Here is a 15,498-nt window from a genome sequence, read left to right on the forward strand (position 1 = left end):
GATGGCCCCTAGGTTGCACTGTATTAAATAAAGACACTTGGTTCAGGGCAGCTCCGTCCTGACCGCTAACACAGGAATGATCAGCGATGAACACCGGAGAGGTGAAACACGGCTTATTGCAAGAGCTGTTCCTTCCAAATCGGTTTCAGGCGGTGTGAGGGGTCCTCTGACACGAGGAGACAGAAGGGGGAGCCAGCGGTGAGGATGGTGGGTTCTACCCGCTCGCTGCTCCTCTCATAAGATGGAGGCCGTGTGCGTTCTGTTTGTACGAGCCGTACAGAACTCTGCACCTCGGAGGCAGAACTCAAGAGCACACCCATTTGTACCCGATTTTAGGCGTTTCTTTTTTCATTCATTTCTTTAGTTCAGAGAGTTGGTTTGACTGCAGTGGTCTCCCTCAGAACTCCCAGACAGGAGACGGAACACCAGAGGAAATAGCTTGAAGATGTCATCAACCTTGTGGGCTTGTGATGTCGTCCTTCAGACGGTATGAGGTGCAACATGAAGCGTTACGGTGAGACGTGATGATGAACGTGTCTCTCAAGACCTCGCTCCTTCGAGACCACCGCACTGAACAGATTCTTCAGCTTCTGAAGAGATCTGGGACTCGTTCAGACATTAACCATGAAAGAAATAAAACATAAAATGATTTAAATATAGGAGAGAAAATATAAAATATTAGACTTCTGTAACGTCTATATATGCAATAACATTCTAGATAAGGTTTTTTTAGGAGGCGTTACAAGGAGCCCCACTTTAAATCTCCATGTATCACCTTAAAGATAATATTAAGACAATGAAAAAAGCACCACAAAATGTTGTCATAGAAACAGACCTGACCATACCATGGAATATACAATGTCAGCAACATCCCAACCAATAGGATCGGGAGAGAGAGAGAGAGAGAGAGAGAGAGAGAGAGAGAGAGAGAGAGAGAGAGAGAGAGAGAGAGAGAGAGAGAGACGGAGAGAAAAAGAGAGCGACAGATAGACCCCGAGAGAAAAACAAACCCACTTTTTTAAATCCCATCATGCAGGTAAGAATTTACACAGGAGACCTGAGGAGAGTGTGTCTGTGTGTCTGTGTGTGTGTGTGTGTGTGTGTGGGGGGGGGGGGGGGGGGGTTAGGAACTCTCAGTCAAAGTGGTCCCACCAAAGAAGACCTCAGAGCTCGTCTGGGCGGGGCGGGGGCTCGTCCGTAGAAAGAGAAAGCCGGGGGGGGGGGGGGGGGGAGAGAGAGGAATAAAGGTGCGGTAAGGGCTCTCAGGGGGGGGGTCCACGTGTCTCCGCGTCCGTCTTGGTCCATTCAGTCTCATCCTGTGTCGCCATGTTAGGGTCAGTTGTTCCCCTCCCCCACCCCTCCTCCATACAGGAGCCCTCCCTCCGTCACTCCGGTCCCCTGCCACCACCCTCAGTGTCTGAAGCGTCGTCATGGGAGCAGGGCCCCTCCCTGCTGCTGTCCCCTTCCGCCACCTCCTCCTCCTCCTCCTCCTCCTCCTCCTTCTTGGGGCTGCTCTTGCTGCTGCTGCTGCTGCAGGTGGAGGTGGAGCGGGTGCAGGTGGTGGTGGTGGTGGTGGTGGTGTCGGAGCTATCTGCCTCCCGCGGTGACCCCGCCTCCGATCCACCTTCGCCCTCCCCTCCTCCTCCTCCTCCTCCTCCTCCTCCTCCTCCTCCTCCTCCACTGCTGCTGCTGCTGCTGCTGCTGTCCTGGCCCTCCGAGTTCTCCAGCATCTCCTGGATGAGCGGGGGCATGGAGCCCGGGATCTCCATCTTCAGCGAGATGACCCGCTCGGCCCCTGGGGACAGGGTGGAGGTCAGGGTGGAGGTCAAGGGTCAGAGGGATAATCACACTCCCACAGGCTCTTTTTCCACAGAGGTGTCCCTCAGGGGGCATGAATAGTTAATCATTAATAATTAATTATACATTCATAAGCATTTGAGGACTGTAACAATACTGATATATGAAGTGACTAGTTAATACACATTGATCAGCGTTTGCGCAGTAGCCTGTGGACCGGATGTCTTTGGGTCCTCAGCGTGGACAAGAGCCGCGCCCGGCGTACCTTTAGCGCTGATGCTGCGCAGGTCGGTGATCTTCATCAGGGTCTTGGGGAACATGTGGGGTTTGGTGGGCCGCCGCTTCCTCACGTAGATCTTCAGGGCCTCCAGCAGCGGCTCCTGCAGCTGGTCCACCTTGGACGGCTCCTCCAGGTCCTGGCGGTCTGAGGAACACACGAGGAACCTTTCAGAGGCCACTCCTTTTGAGAGGGTAGAGAGACTAGCAAAGCCTTCGAGGATACTACTCTTATTAAAAAAATTAGTTCCACCCTGATTCAACCTCTAATTAATGCGGAACTCTTACCCATCAGAGATTGTCAATGTCCACCGAATTGGAATATAAGCCAACTTAACCGGCTGGAAAACCAAACCAAGCAGTAAACTATCCATCAGGTTCAAAAAGGGCGACAAAATGACAAAAGTGAGAGAGCTGGTTGACTACCGTGAAAGCAAGGAACCAATTCACCCTAATCAGTTTTGATGCAGGCCAAAGACCTGACAGAAGTACCAAAGTATGAAATGGTCCACTGCCATCTCACGGAAAACAGCAAGTGTTGCCCAGGTGTTCCTGGAACTTAATGAGGCGTTTGACCCTTTAAACCACAAGGTGCTCCTGAGCAGACAGGTATCAGATGGATGCAGATGACACAGTCCGTTTCATTATAGGGATTGGTCCAGATATCTGTCAACTGTAGTTTACCTTTCTTAGCCAGATTCAGAGGAGTTATTTAGGTCAAAACAGAGCAAAGTCAAGTCAAGTGAAGTTTATTTATATGGAACATTTAAAAACAACAATATTTGACCAAAGTGCTGTACAAAAATACAATGCAAAACAACAATTAGGCCTAAGATACACAACAACAGCAAAACAACAACAACAACAACAACAACAAAGCAAAACAAAAAAAAGCTTAATTTAAGTTAAAGGCCAATGCAAAAAAGTGAGTCTTTAGTAGTGTTTTAAACGGGTCAATAGACTGGGCAGTTCTCAGACTCAGGGGAAGATTGTTCCAGAGATTGGGAACAAAGACATCTGACCCGTGTTTTTAACTGTTATAACTGTTGTGTGCACTTTACTACTAGGCACCAGCAGGGGGCAGTGTGTGCGCTACACTACCAGGCACCAGCAGGGGGCAGTGTGTGCACGAGCAACAGCACTAAGACAAGATGACATTTGATGGTGGATGCTGGTACCTCACCAAGTCATCACCAAGGTTAAGGAGTAGTGGCAGAGTCTCTCCTCTTTCACATCTTCTCTCTGAATTACGCAATAGCCTGTAATGGTTTGTCCTGCTCCAGGGACAGGTTCACACAGGAGGCAGTAACCGAGAGCAACGATGACACACACACACGTGTCTGAAGAATCATGATGACACGCTCCGAGAGAACGAAAGGGAGAAGGGGAGAGAGGGAGAGAGAGAGAGAGAGAGAGAGCGAGAGAGAGAGAGAGAGAGAGAGAGAGGGAGAGAGTGAGAGAGAGAGAGAGAGAGAGAGAGAGAGAGAGAGAGAGAGAGAGAGAGAGAGAGAGAGAGAGAGAGAGAGAGAGAGAGAGAGAGAGAGAGAGAGAGAGAGAGAGAGAGAGAGGGAGAGAGTGAGAGAGAGAGATGAGCGAGAAAGGGAGATAGGGAGAGGGAGAGATGTGGAGAAAGAGAGAGAGAGAGGGAGAGATGGAGATATGGAGAGTGACAGAGAACAGGAGAGAGAGGGATAGACAGAGATTGAGACAGGGAGAGAGATGGAGAGAGAGATAGATGGAGAGAGGGATGGAGAGAGAGGGATGGAGAGGCAGAGATAGATGGAGAGAGAGGGAGGGAGGGAGTGGGAGAGGGATAGAGAGAGGTAGAGAGGGAGCGATATGGAGAGAGAGAGCGAGAGAGAAAAGGAGAGAGATCGAGTGAGAGAGAGAGAGAGTGGGAGAGGGATAGAGAGAACAAGAGAGAGAGAGAGAGAGAGAGAGAGAGAGAGAGAGAGAGAGAGAGAGAGAGAGAGAGAGAGAGAGAGAGAGAGAGAGAGAAAGAGAGAGAGAGAGAGAGAGAGGGTGTTATGCTATACTGGAGGCTGAGTGTGGTGTAGCAGGATGGAAAGTCCTCTTCCACATTTGATCGGCGGGATGTAATTAACTTGTTTGGTATGGTGAGGCATGGAGAGAGACGACAGGACTGGAGATACTAACTCTCTCCATTGATTGAGTTTCTGCCTTTGTTGATGCTGACACACTATTTCTTAGGCTGTGACAGGCCGCTTAACTCAAGTCAATTTGTAGAGCCCTTCATCACAGTTACAATGTCCAAGGCCTTCACAGGCCTCTACTCCACAACCCAGACATATGGAGAGCTTAGAAACTGATCCAGTGTCCAGCCTGCAAGTGGCCTTAGAGGAAAGTGTCTGAGAAAGTTGCTCATTCCTCAGGTAACCTTGGCAAACGCAGTCCATCCATCTCTCTCTCCATTCATCTGTATTTCTCTCTGGAGAAAGCACAAAGCTATCACTGACGCTCTGACGGTAAAGCCAAAAGCTCTGGGTGTAAACACCCCACACTCTCTCAGTCTGAGACCTCATCCTGACCCCTCGTCCAGGAGGAAAACCTCACCACCAAACAAACTAAACTGAACTCCTAAACAGATCAATATTTTAGGGGAGCTAATCAGGGGAGCCTGAGTCAGTAGTGGAGGAGTGTGTTTGTTTTGACTGAGGGGCGCTGGGTTTGTTGTGGACGAGGGGCGCTGGGTTTGGTGGTGATGAGAGGCGCTGGATTCGGATGAGGGGCGCTTGGTTTAGATGTGGGGCACTGGGTTTGTGATCAGCTGCCCCCACCTGCCTTGGACTTCAGGTTGAACTGTTCACGTATCTTATTACCATTGGTTCAAGGATTGCCTCTGATACTTTCTACTTTTAAAATGCATCCAAGCATGAAATACTTCCCGCGATCGACTCGCCAGATCCCAGGTCATCAAACCTCTGAGCGTACGTCATCGTATAGTTCTGGTTTGGTACAGGAAGCATCGTCTGTTCTTCTGTCTCCAACCTTCAGACGCTCTAACACTTGTGTGGGTTCCCTCCTCGCCTCTTCCCCCCCTCTGACTACAAAGGACCCCCCCGCCCTCGGCCCCCCCGCTCACCCCCGGAGATGAGGCAGATGGCGCTGAGCAGGCCCGTCTCGGTGTCGTCCATCTCGATGGGCAGCAGCTGGCCGGCGAAGGTGAACACCAGGTCGGTGAGCGGGCCGAAGCCCGCGTTGTGCATCTGGGTCCGGTTCAGCGTCAGGCCGTCGGAGAAGGTCATGGTGTCCTGGTCCGGGGTGTAGCGCGTGCAGATCCTCAGGATCTAGGGGGGGGAGAGGGTTAGACAGGACCGGGACTGGAGAGAGGGGGGGGTAGACAGGACCGGGACTGGAGAGAGGGGGGGGGGGGGGGGGAGAGGGTTAGACAGGACCGGGACTGGAGAGAGGGGGGGGTAGACAGGACCGGGACTGGAGAGAGGGGGTGGTTAGACAGGACCGGGACTGGAGAGAGGGGGGGGGAGGGGTTAGACAGGACCGGGAGTGGAGCAGGGAGGGGGGGGGTAGTTAGACAGGAGGACCGGGACTGGAGGGGTGGGGTTAGACAGGACCGGGACTGGAGAGAGAGGGGGGGGGGGGGGGGGGGGTTAGACAGCACCAAGCCTGGAGAGGGGGGGTGGAGGACGTTTGGGGACATTCTGAAGGGTTTTCAAACTAGTTTCAAACTCCACAAGGAGAGAGAGTTAGAGAGCGTAACAAAAGCATTGACCTTCCTGTGACGAATAGAGGGAAAACACGCTCCCATCTCACACTGTTCTGAGGGGGGGGGCTGTGCGACAGTATGTGTGTGTGTGTGTGAGAGAGTGTGTGTGTGTGTGTGTGCGAGTGTATGTGTGTGTGCGAGAGTGAGTGTGAGAGTGAGCCTGTGTTAATGTGTGTGTGTGAATGCGTGTTTGAGCGACAGTAGGTGTGTGTGTGAGCGTGAGTGGGAGGGTGTGTGTGCATGGAGGTGTGTCTGTGTGAAGGTGTGTGTGTTACCGTGTGTGCGTGTCCTTTAATGAAGAGATGAGGCATGCAGACACTGCACTACGAGCCTTTGAAGCTGTGTGAGGGGGCGGGCTCTGACAGTGAGTGGCAGGCGTGCATAACATGAAACGGAATAAAACATGGCTGCTGGCGGAGAGCTCACACCGGCTGGCCTGGGCTGGGCAGTGTAGACGCACACACACACACACACACACACACACACACACACACACACACACACACCCTGAGACACACACACCAACACGCACACACACACACACACACACCTAGACATACACAACACACCTACTCACACACACACACAAACACACACACACTTGCGCTATCTCATACCTCCACAAAAACACCATAAACACTGGCAAAACACCATTTGGTATTCTCACAAATGTACAAAAAACAGCACACCCACACGCAATACGTTTAAAAGCACTTGTGCTTTCATTTGATCCTAAGTCATGATTACGGTTCTCAGCGATGTGTGGAAGGATTGCCAGTCCAGGAACTGGAGCCTCTGGTTTACATCAGAGCTGGAGTCAGGGACCAGGTGTCCTCTGGTTTACATCAGTCAGAGACCAGGTGTCCTCTGGTTTACATCAGTCAGAGACCAGGGGTCTCATTTATAACCGTTGCGTACGCACAAAACGGGGCTGAAATTGGCGTACGTGACTTTCCACGCCAAGGTTGTGATCTATAAAAAACCAACTTGACGGGAGAATGTGCGCAGCCCTAAGCAAACTCTGACCCATGCGTACGCATGGTTTGGAGGAAAAGGAGAATTGGCGACACAGAAGGTGTGGTGGTGAACTGAAGTCAGACAGAAGAATTGTAGAGTGAGAAGAACGATTATGTTTTATCATCGCCCTTCATACATTTAATTTCAACCCGTATCATGCGTTAAATCGATGTAATCAGAATTATTTAAGCCAACTGCGTTATTTCTCAGTTATAACTCCAGAAACGTCTCCTTAGAATTGAAATAAAAAAAATTCTCTATATTTAATCCCGTCACTCCATACTGTCCACTGACAGCGCGACTGCATGGAATAAAGCATCTGTCCAACATGTGTCAATAACATAATATTTTTACGTGACACTGTAAACACATAATCAAATGTCAATTAAATCCCAACTGTGGAAAACCAACACACACTTCTCATCACAATCGTTGTCCGTTACTCTTGATTGTTTCATGACAAATCAGGCATTAAAAAGGGGTTATGTTCAAGAACATTTTACGTGGGTGATTACAAACTGATTATCCAAGGTGTTCTCGGTCAGTCTTATTACGTAACCCTATAAATACAGAGGTGAGCGCCGTGGTAATGCCCCGTTTACACCATCCTGCTAATGGCCGCTATGGCCGATGGACCACCGATGTGGAAGTCGGGGTGATTCGGGTGACATCGGGCTAAAAATGTATGATCGGGTCAATTTATCGGGGTAGCATTTACACATAACCGATGTATAACGATAACATAACGATTTATGCCAGGGAAGACACCCGAAGTGCGTTTGGCGTCATTTGGCGTCATTTCGGGAGAAGGCCAAGGGGAGACTGGTTTAGACTGATATTTATTTATATATATTTATTTATATTACAATAGCGATTTTATAATAATAGAACGCCGGTTCTAAATGGGCGAAATACCCCTTTAATTATAAAAGTAGGACATCCATCCATCACCCCCTATTTATACCCAAGTGACAGATTGAGGGTCTTCCTTAACACAATCTGGTCACAATCGTTATTTGTCGTTAGACTATCGGTATAATTTTGCCTGCAATCTGTATGTTTCGGGTTACATTGGCTTACATCGGGTCTAATTCGGGTAAAAAATAAATAGCGTGACTCTATCGGGTGTAATTCGTGTGCATTCGTGCAATAAACGTGCTATTCCGTATGTCTTCCCTAGAGACGTCGGGTGTCTCTCGGGGGTCTTTCGTGTGTTGAGGTTGCCGATATAAAGACGATAAAACACGATAAAGCGCGGAAGATTAACGAATATAGCCGATGTACCCCAGGAGAATTCCCAAACGACTTGCGATGTCTTACGTTATACTACCATTCTATTCCCGATTATAGCCGATTAGCCCATAGCACCTGGTAACCGATTCTACCCCGATAGACCCAAAATTAACAAACATGTTCGTTCTTTGCCGATGTTGCCCACTGTTGCCCGATCATTGAACTTTTCTTCCCGTTGTCTAACGATGTTCCCGAGAAGAGTAACGGTCATACTTGCCAACCTTGAGACTTCGAAAATAGGGAGGATTCCCAAACTAAAGCGGGGGTCTGGGGGTCCCCCCCCATAGCAGCTATAAAGTCATTGTTTCCCGCATTCTGGTGACTTTAAAATAATAAAACCAACAAAAAAATTAGTAAATTGAAACGTCAATTTTATGTTGAATACTTTCATTTAATTTACATTTCATGTCATTACAATTCATATTATTATTACATATCAATAGAATTCATATCATTAAATATCATGTTATTATTACATATCATTACATCTTATATCATTACATTTCATATTATTACATTTCATATTATTACATTTCAATAGATTTCATTTCATTACATTCATTACATTTTACTGAAGCTTTTATCTTAGCAACTTCCAATAAGTCTTATGTTATCACGCAAATACACTAGCTTCTAATAAACAAAACTACCAATTAAGCTACTACATCATGTAAGTGCTACATGCAGGTTAACATGTAGGTTAACTCTTACCATCACTGCAAATGGGTTGTGAAATTAGTAGAGCTGTCAAGCGATTAAAATATTTAATCGTGATTAATCGCATTGATGTCATAGTTAACTCTAATTAATCGCGATTAATCGCAAATTATTTTTCTATGCTAAATATCCCTTGATTTTTTTGTCCCATAATTCTTCTCATTTTAATTCTCTTATCAACATGGTGAAGTGCATCGGCTTGCCTTGTGCAAATGATTTTTTATTGATAACAACATTGGCATATACACTGATCAAAACAGGACGATACAAAAAAAGAGCCTATAGTGCAATTAAACGACTGCTTTGAACAAATGTCATTTGAACATAGCAGTCAGGCTACTGCTTCTTTGTTTTGAGCCAAAAAAAAAAAAAAAGTTTTTTTTTTTTTTTTAATAATTGCGTTAATCGCGCGATAAAAAAAATTAACGCCGTTAAATTTGATTTGCGTTAACGCCGTTAATAACGCGTTTAACTTACAGCTCTAGAAATTAGCCTATCCCATGTACGCATTGTAAATAGAAAGCTTGGAACATTATCCTTATATGGATTGTTTTTATCATTTTCATTACGAAAAAATAAATGTTTATATGTTTCTAAGGGTATGTAAATGGATTACCTTTCAATATCTGTGCGGCTTTGGTCCTCCCACAGGCATACTTCTTTGCTACATCCGAGTCAGGAAACATGTCCCTTACTGACTTATTTATTTCGTCAGTAAAGCTCAGAGGAATATTATTCTTTGCCACCAACATTGCCATTTTTGTTTCGGCATATATGACTGCATCTGGTCTCCCTTTCCCCAGCAAACCAGCGATGCTTGGCTGAGACTCTGAAGCAGCTACTGCCTTCTTATGTTTGCCTGTATTGGCATGGTGTTTTATGTCCGTCCGACCGCCGTGCTCAACAGAAAAATCATCCATAGCCAGTACCTTTAAACCTTGTAGTAAGAAAAGCGAACTCCGATTTCCATTCATGATTGAATTTACAATTGTATTTTTTTCTTTTCGGCTCCATTCTCGTCTTCTTTGTTGTCTTTTTAAATACTCTGAGGTTTATTCAGGAGCGCGGGTAGAATAACGGAAGAAAGAATACTAGAGTAGCGTCAGAGAGACGTCTCTGATTGGTCGCGCCCGCTGTTACCACGGAGCGGCGGCAAACGTTTCCGTGGTGACAGCGGGTTCGCTCAAACAATATCCTTTTCTGAAGAACAGGTTGTTGTGATGATAACGAAAGTGGGGAGAAAGGGAGACATGAAATCTTGTCAGAAATCAGGAGAATTGCGGGAGATTTTTAACAGCGGGAGGAAAACGGGAGAGGGTAGTGAATATCGGGAGTCTCCCGGGAAAATCGGGAGGGTTGGCTAGTATGGTAACGGTGTTTCCCGATGCAACCACAAACTGCTGATTTAGCCATCGGGGCCCACTATCGGGTAGGTGTAAACAGGGCATAATGCTGAACCATATGGCACTTCTGGCGGACCATGCAAATGGCAAGATTCGGAGGGAGAGGGTCTTTAGGGACCATAACGATTTATTGGTAGGCTACATAAAAATATGTAACTCTATGTCAGACCACTTCTTTTTTAATTCTGGGACTGTGCGCTCCGTGCTACTGACAGAGTTCACTGCTTCAGCAACATGTTGCCACTGACTCTGCTTTCTGTTGTTGGAGATCCCAATCCCGTGACCGCCGAACAAAACTACTTTTCGGGCCTCCATCTCACCCACAAGTGTCTCCACTTCAACCTCCGTGAAATTTCGCTTTTTTGCTTTTCTCAGTCCTTCTGCCATTGTTTCCGACAAGACATAATACTTGCATCTGAGTCTGATTTATATGCAGATCGCATTCCTGGGGTACTTTGCATTGACCATTTATGGTTAAAAAGGGGCGTGTACAGGGCGGAACGTGAAGCTGATTCAGCTGCGCACACTTGTAGGCACTCTGTGATTTATAAAGCAAAGATTGCGTACGGTGTGCGTACGCAGGGTTTAATAAATCAGAATATTTTTTGGCGCACGCAAAACTTGGCTTTTGGGTGTACGTACACATTTAGTAACGATCCCACGCAGTTTTATAAATGAGTGTCCTCTGGTTTACATCAGTCAGAGACCAGGTTTCCTCTGGTTTACATCAGAGCTGGAGTCAGAGACCCACAATAAGGATCTTAGTTCAACGTGTGAGAGGCCTTTTCAAACTCATGACCCCTTGAAATTAAGACCGTTCGTAGGTTTGCATAGGTGAGGTTTTTCTTTACGTCTCTGTGTATGTCTGTGTGTCTGTTGGATTGAGTAGGATCGTGTCTATCTATGTTTTTCTGTGTGTGTGTTTTGACATTTTATCACTTCTAGTGCCCATGAGTCACGCAAAGGAACTCAGAAGCCGTGGAGCAAGGCCAGAGAAAATGGCCGAACAAAGGGCTGCTAGAGTGAAGAATGGGTCCCTCTGTTAAAGACAGCACACTTCAAAAGAAATCCATTCTTCCTGACTGGCCTTGACTGAAGAAGTCCTTTGCAGATAAAGTCGTACCCACCTCAGTTTCTCTTTGATCACTGGACATACCGGTGCTCAGTTGGGCTCAGCCCGGACGGGGAATCACAAATCTGTCGGCGGAAAGGGCCTTGAATCTTGGTAAGGTATGTATATATTCTTTCCAACCTCGCCAACATTATTTTCAACAAGAGCAGCAGCATTACAGCCGTGGTTGCACTTATACTCAGAGAGAGAGGAAGGATGTTCAGTGACCTGGAGATCAACACCATCTACTAGTGATGCGCGAGAGGGCGCTTTTTTAACACCCGCCCCAACCCGACCCAAGACATTTTCCAAACCGCCCCGCCCGACCCGTGGGGAATTCTGAAGCGGCCCGCCCGACCCTCCCAATTTGACCCGCAAAAAAATAAAAATAATAATAACAACAAATAAAATAAAAAGCCTGGGGCTGAGGCTTATGCCTAATTTAACACGTAACTAAATGAGAAGGATTTGCGCTAAATTCGCATTATTGTGAAACTTCAACGGCAGGTCTACATCAAACAACAACAACGACAGCTTTACGCAATTATTTATTGAAGAACTGTTAACAAATGCGTGGTTGCGGATTTTGACTTTTTTGACCCGCATCACTACCATCTACGATCCACAGCTGCCTAGGAATAAAGACAGTGGGCCCATAACCAGACTAGCTCACATACAGGATGCATTTTGAACAGAACTCATTACTTATTTTCTAGTTGATAACTCTATGTACTATCTTTTGCTTGTTTGAAGCCACACGCTACTGCTAAGGCTGATGCACTCCTGAGCATCCTGCAAGGAAGGGTCGATGCGCTCCTTGTCAAGGTTCCTTCCTTGTTTATGAGTTTTCCCTTTAAGCCCTGAGCTCAGGGTGGGGGTCTGTGAAGCCCTTTGAGACCGGACCTTGGATTAAAGTCTCCACAAGTTCAATCCACTTGACTTGTCTAGACAGTGTTGGGTCTGTCAGGTCAACCCAGGACCAGAGGAGCGGTGCGCCTCCCGCCCGTCTCCCCCTGGCCTCTCCCGGGCTGAAGGGTCAGGGTGGCGGTGAGCGGGAGGCCCAGCCCTCGTCTGACCCTGAGGACCTCGGTGCTGCAGGCTCAGCCGCGGCCGGTGTGTGGGCGGGGGTCAACGGGAAGCATTGTGGTGATTAGCGGTGGCTTTGTTCACTACAGAAAATAGCGCGGTTCAAATTGTTGTCTTGTTGTCTCTCCAGCCAATCACCAACCAGCATCATTTGCTTATTTGCAGATGGTAAGTAAGATAGAAGTCCTGGTAGAACAGGTTGTGTGTTGAGGAAGGCTGGTTGTGTGCACGGGTGAGACCAGCATCACCACACACACTCAGGGAGACAGCTCCTGCATGGCGACATGGAGCACCAGACCGTGTATCATTAACCACACACTTACAATAAATCGGCTTCAACACCCCCACACTCCTTGTCGGGAGGAGCCCAGTGAACGTCACCTGGGTCGAGTTTGGCGTGAACATGGCTACACAAGTCTCGATAATGCAGGAATATAAAGTGTCTTGGATCACAGCTACCTGCCATTGTTGTGTAAGGTGGCCCCCCACATCGGGGGCCCTTTTGAAACAAGGTTCCCTGCTGAGACCGCTCTGATCCCCGCAATGGATTCTGGGATCGTGTGTTATAACTACCTCAGCACTGCACAGAGGGGGGGCCCACCAGGGTGGGCCATGCAGCGCTGTGAGGGAGGGAGGGAGGGAGGGAGAGAGAGGGGGAGAGAGAGAGAGAGAGAGAGAGAGAGAGAGAGAGAGAGAGAGAGAGAGAGAGAGAGAGAGGGAGAGGGAGAGGGAGAGAGAGAGAGAGAGAGAGAGAGAGGGAGAGGGAGAGGGGGAGAGAGAGAGAGAGAGAGAGAGAGAGAGAGAGAGAGAGAGAGAGAGAGAGAGAGAGAGAGAGACCCTTCCAGAAGAGCATTGTGCTGCTCAGTCGTGAAACATGGACACAGCAAAGAATTAGGTCGTCAGTGAGTCGTCACATCCCTCAGGTTATAGTAAATCATAATAAAAATATAAAGATCATTAATATTACATAAATAACCAACTCAATGTAGTACATCTATCATTTGTCAATCATTTATCGCATATGCAACAAAAATGGGCTTCCAGTTTTATTCCATTATGTTAGGGACTGTACTGTTATTGTTCAGATCTACTTTGAAAATACGTTTTGGTATACTGCAGTGTTCTGTCGACCTCATCCCTCTTCTGGGCAAATGTTCTGAGCGGGGAGGAGAACCCGGCTGACCAACAGGGTCCACAGCAGGGGTCTACAGAGCAGGGGTATGGCAGGTCTAATTTAAGTTTAAATGCATTTTACCCGACACGATTCTTCTCCTCTAAATCGATTGGTCAGGGTGTTATTGTGTCTGTATGCTATTGCATGAACAGACGTAAGAATGCATTTGTGTTTGCATTGCACAATCCTCCTTTTCTACATTCTACTAAATTGAATTGATTCCCTAATTCATTCCCCTTTGTGCATAGCATGGGAGCGGACGACCCCAAGGGATGCACTGCTTAGTGAGGGCATTGGGTCCCCTGGTCTGACCTGTACAACATCCAACACCTCAACAAACTCAAGGGGAAGCACTCAACAGTCTAGGCACTCTACTTGAATAGATATCTTGACTTGAAAGTATTTAACTGAGTCTTTCTTTCACTAATAAAAACTCAAAACGTTATAAGTCTCGAATTCCCTGATTGTGAATTCTTCCTGAATCTGCTCCCTGTGCAGTGTGGGACCAGAGAGCAGAGGGGTTGCAGACGTCCTCTGAAGCACCTGTCCCCAGAGCCTCACCTCAGCCATGGTGCACTGCTACGACCACGCTGATCCCCGCAATGAGTGCTTGGATTGTGTGTGAAGGCACCCAGCTCAGCACTGCACAGTGGGGGATTCCCGCCTGTCCCCAGACCATCACCGCCGCCCCCCCCCCCCTCTCTTCACACACGCTGTCCTAAAGCAGAAGTTCAGCTAAAGAAACCCTAAGCTCTGCTCTTTAATACGCTTCCAGCTTTTTAGCAAGCCACGCAAAACAACACAGAGCTAGAGGGGGCTAAACGGGATCCTAATCGTCTACCTCTGTGTGCCACCAGGTATGTTCTTAAGGTGCTGACCTAACCTCCCCGGTTCTGACTCTGGCGTCCTCACGTCCGACAGCCGCTACAATGAGGTTGGCAGGGGGGGGGGGGGGGGGGGGGGGGGGGGGGGGGGGGGGTGTTCACGAGCCAGCTTCCCGGGCCACGTGACGGCCGATAAGAAGGCTCCGCTGTCCCCGACTCCCTCCGTCGACTACGGCTCCATCTGATTAGCAGCGAGTGCTCATTGAATCAGCCTGTCTGCTCAGCTGAGAGAGGCTATCGTTACCACGGACACGCCGCGCTGCCCGACTTAACAGCTCCTTAAATATCCACACTTCCCTCCGCTTGCCAATTCTCATCTCTCAGCTGATGACGTCATTCCGTAACTGGGAAGGCGAGCAGCGGACTTCCTGCGGAAAATAAGTCGAACTGTAGGCGGTGATTTCAGAGGCAACCAACCACTCCGTGCCTCTCCACACATCTTAGCGACTCCAGGATTTGGTTACATGCCGAAATCTCTGCAGGTGACGATAAGGCCATAAGGACTAAAGGGATATACATGGAACTAATGTTCCTTTAACACATTCATGCGAATGCTCTGTGGGTGGAGCATTACATACAGCACAAACAAACGTACATACCGTAAATATGGCATGTTCCACTGCCCTGGAGAAATGGCCCTTTGTTTTTCTAATATAAATATTATCCAAGAGCTTAAATATGATTTAAGAATTATCTTTGGAGTGTAATATGTTATAAATGGCCTAGCCATCTGTCAGCTATTAGTGGGTGTAAGGCACTGTGCTAATACGTGTTTCCAGCTGACTGCCTCTCAGTGAGACTGTGTAGATGTCAGACAGCTCCTGCTTCCTTTATGAACCATCAGGGCATCTCGTCCTTGATTGGTGGAGGCAATCCGTCTTGCCTGTCAATCACAGGTGCCTTATTCTCCGTCCATGACATACAGTGATCACACAGTGAGACCATAGCTCCCCTTCTCAATGGCGGAACATTTAGGGGGGAACACGGGGAACGGA

At 47.9% G+C, this 15,498-nt stretch overlaps 1 protein-coding gene across 1 annotated transcript in view; it reads right to left on the minus strand.

Annotated features, from left to right (window-relative positions):
• Positions 1-1,235: 1,235 nt before the first annotated feature.
• The window catches only part of LOC115536085 (retinoic acid receptor beta-like), a 20,275-nt gene continuing 6,012 nt past the window's right edge, over positions 1,236-15,498 (minus strand). The window contains exons 4-6 of the mRNA XM_030347736.1: positions 5,177-5,381; positions 2,063-2,221; positions 1,236-1,795 (exon numbers count right to left, since the gene is read on the minus strand). Coding sequence (XP_030203596.1) covers positions 1,386-1,795; positions 2,063-2,221; positions 5,177-5,381 — 774 coding nt within the window. The 3' untranslated portion in view covers positions 1,236-1,385. The remainder of the gene's footprint in view (positions 1,796-2,062; positions 2,222-5,176; positions 5,382-15,498) is intronic.

Source organism: Gadus morhua, chromosome 22 (genome assembly GCF_902167405.1).
Source record: "Gadus morhua chromosome 22, gadMor3.0, whole genome shotgun sequence".
NCBI classification, from domain to species: Eukaryota; Metazoa; Chordata; class Actinopteri; order Gadiformes; family Gadidae; genus Gadus; species Gadus morhua.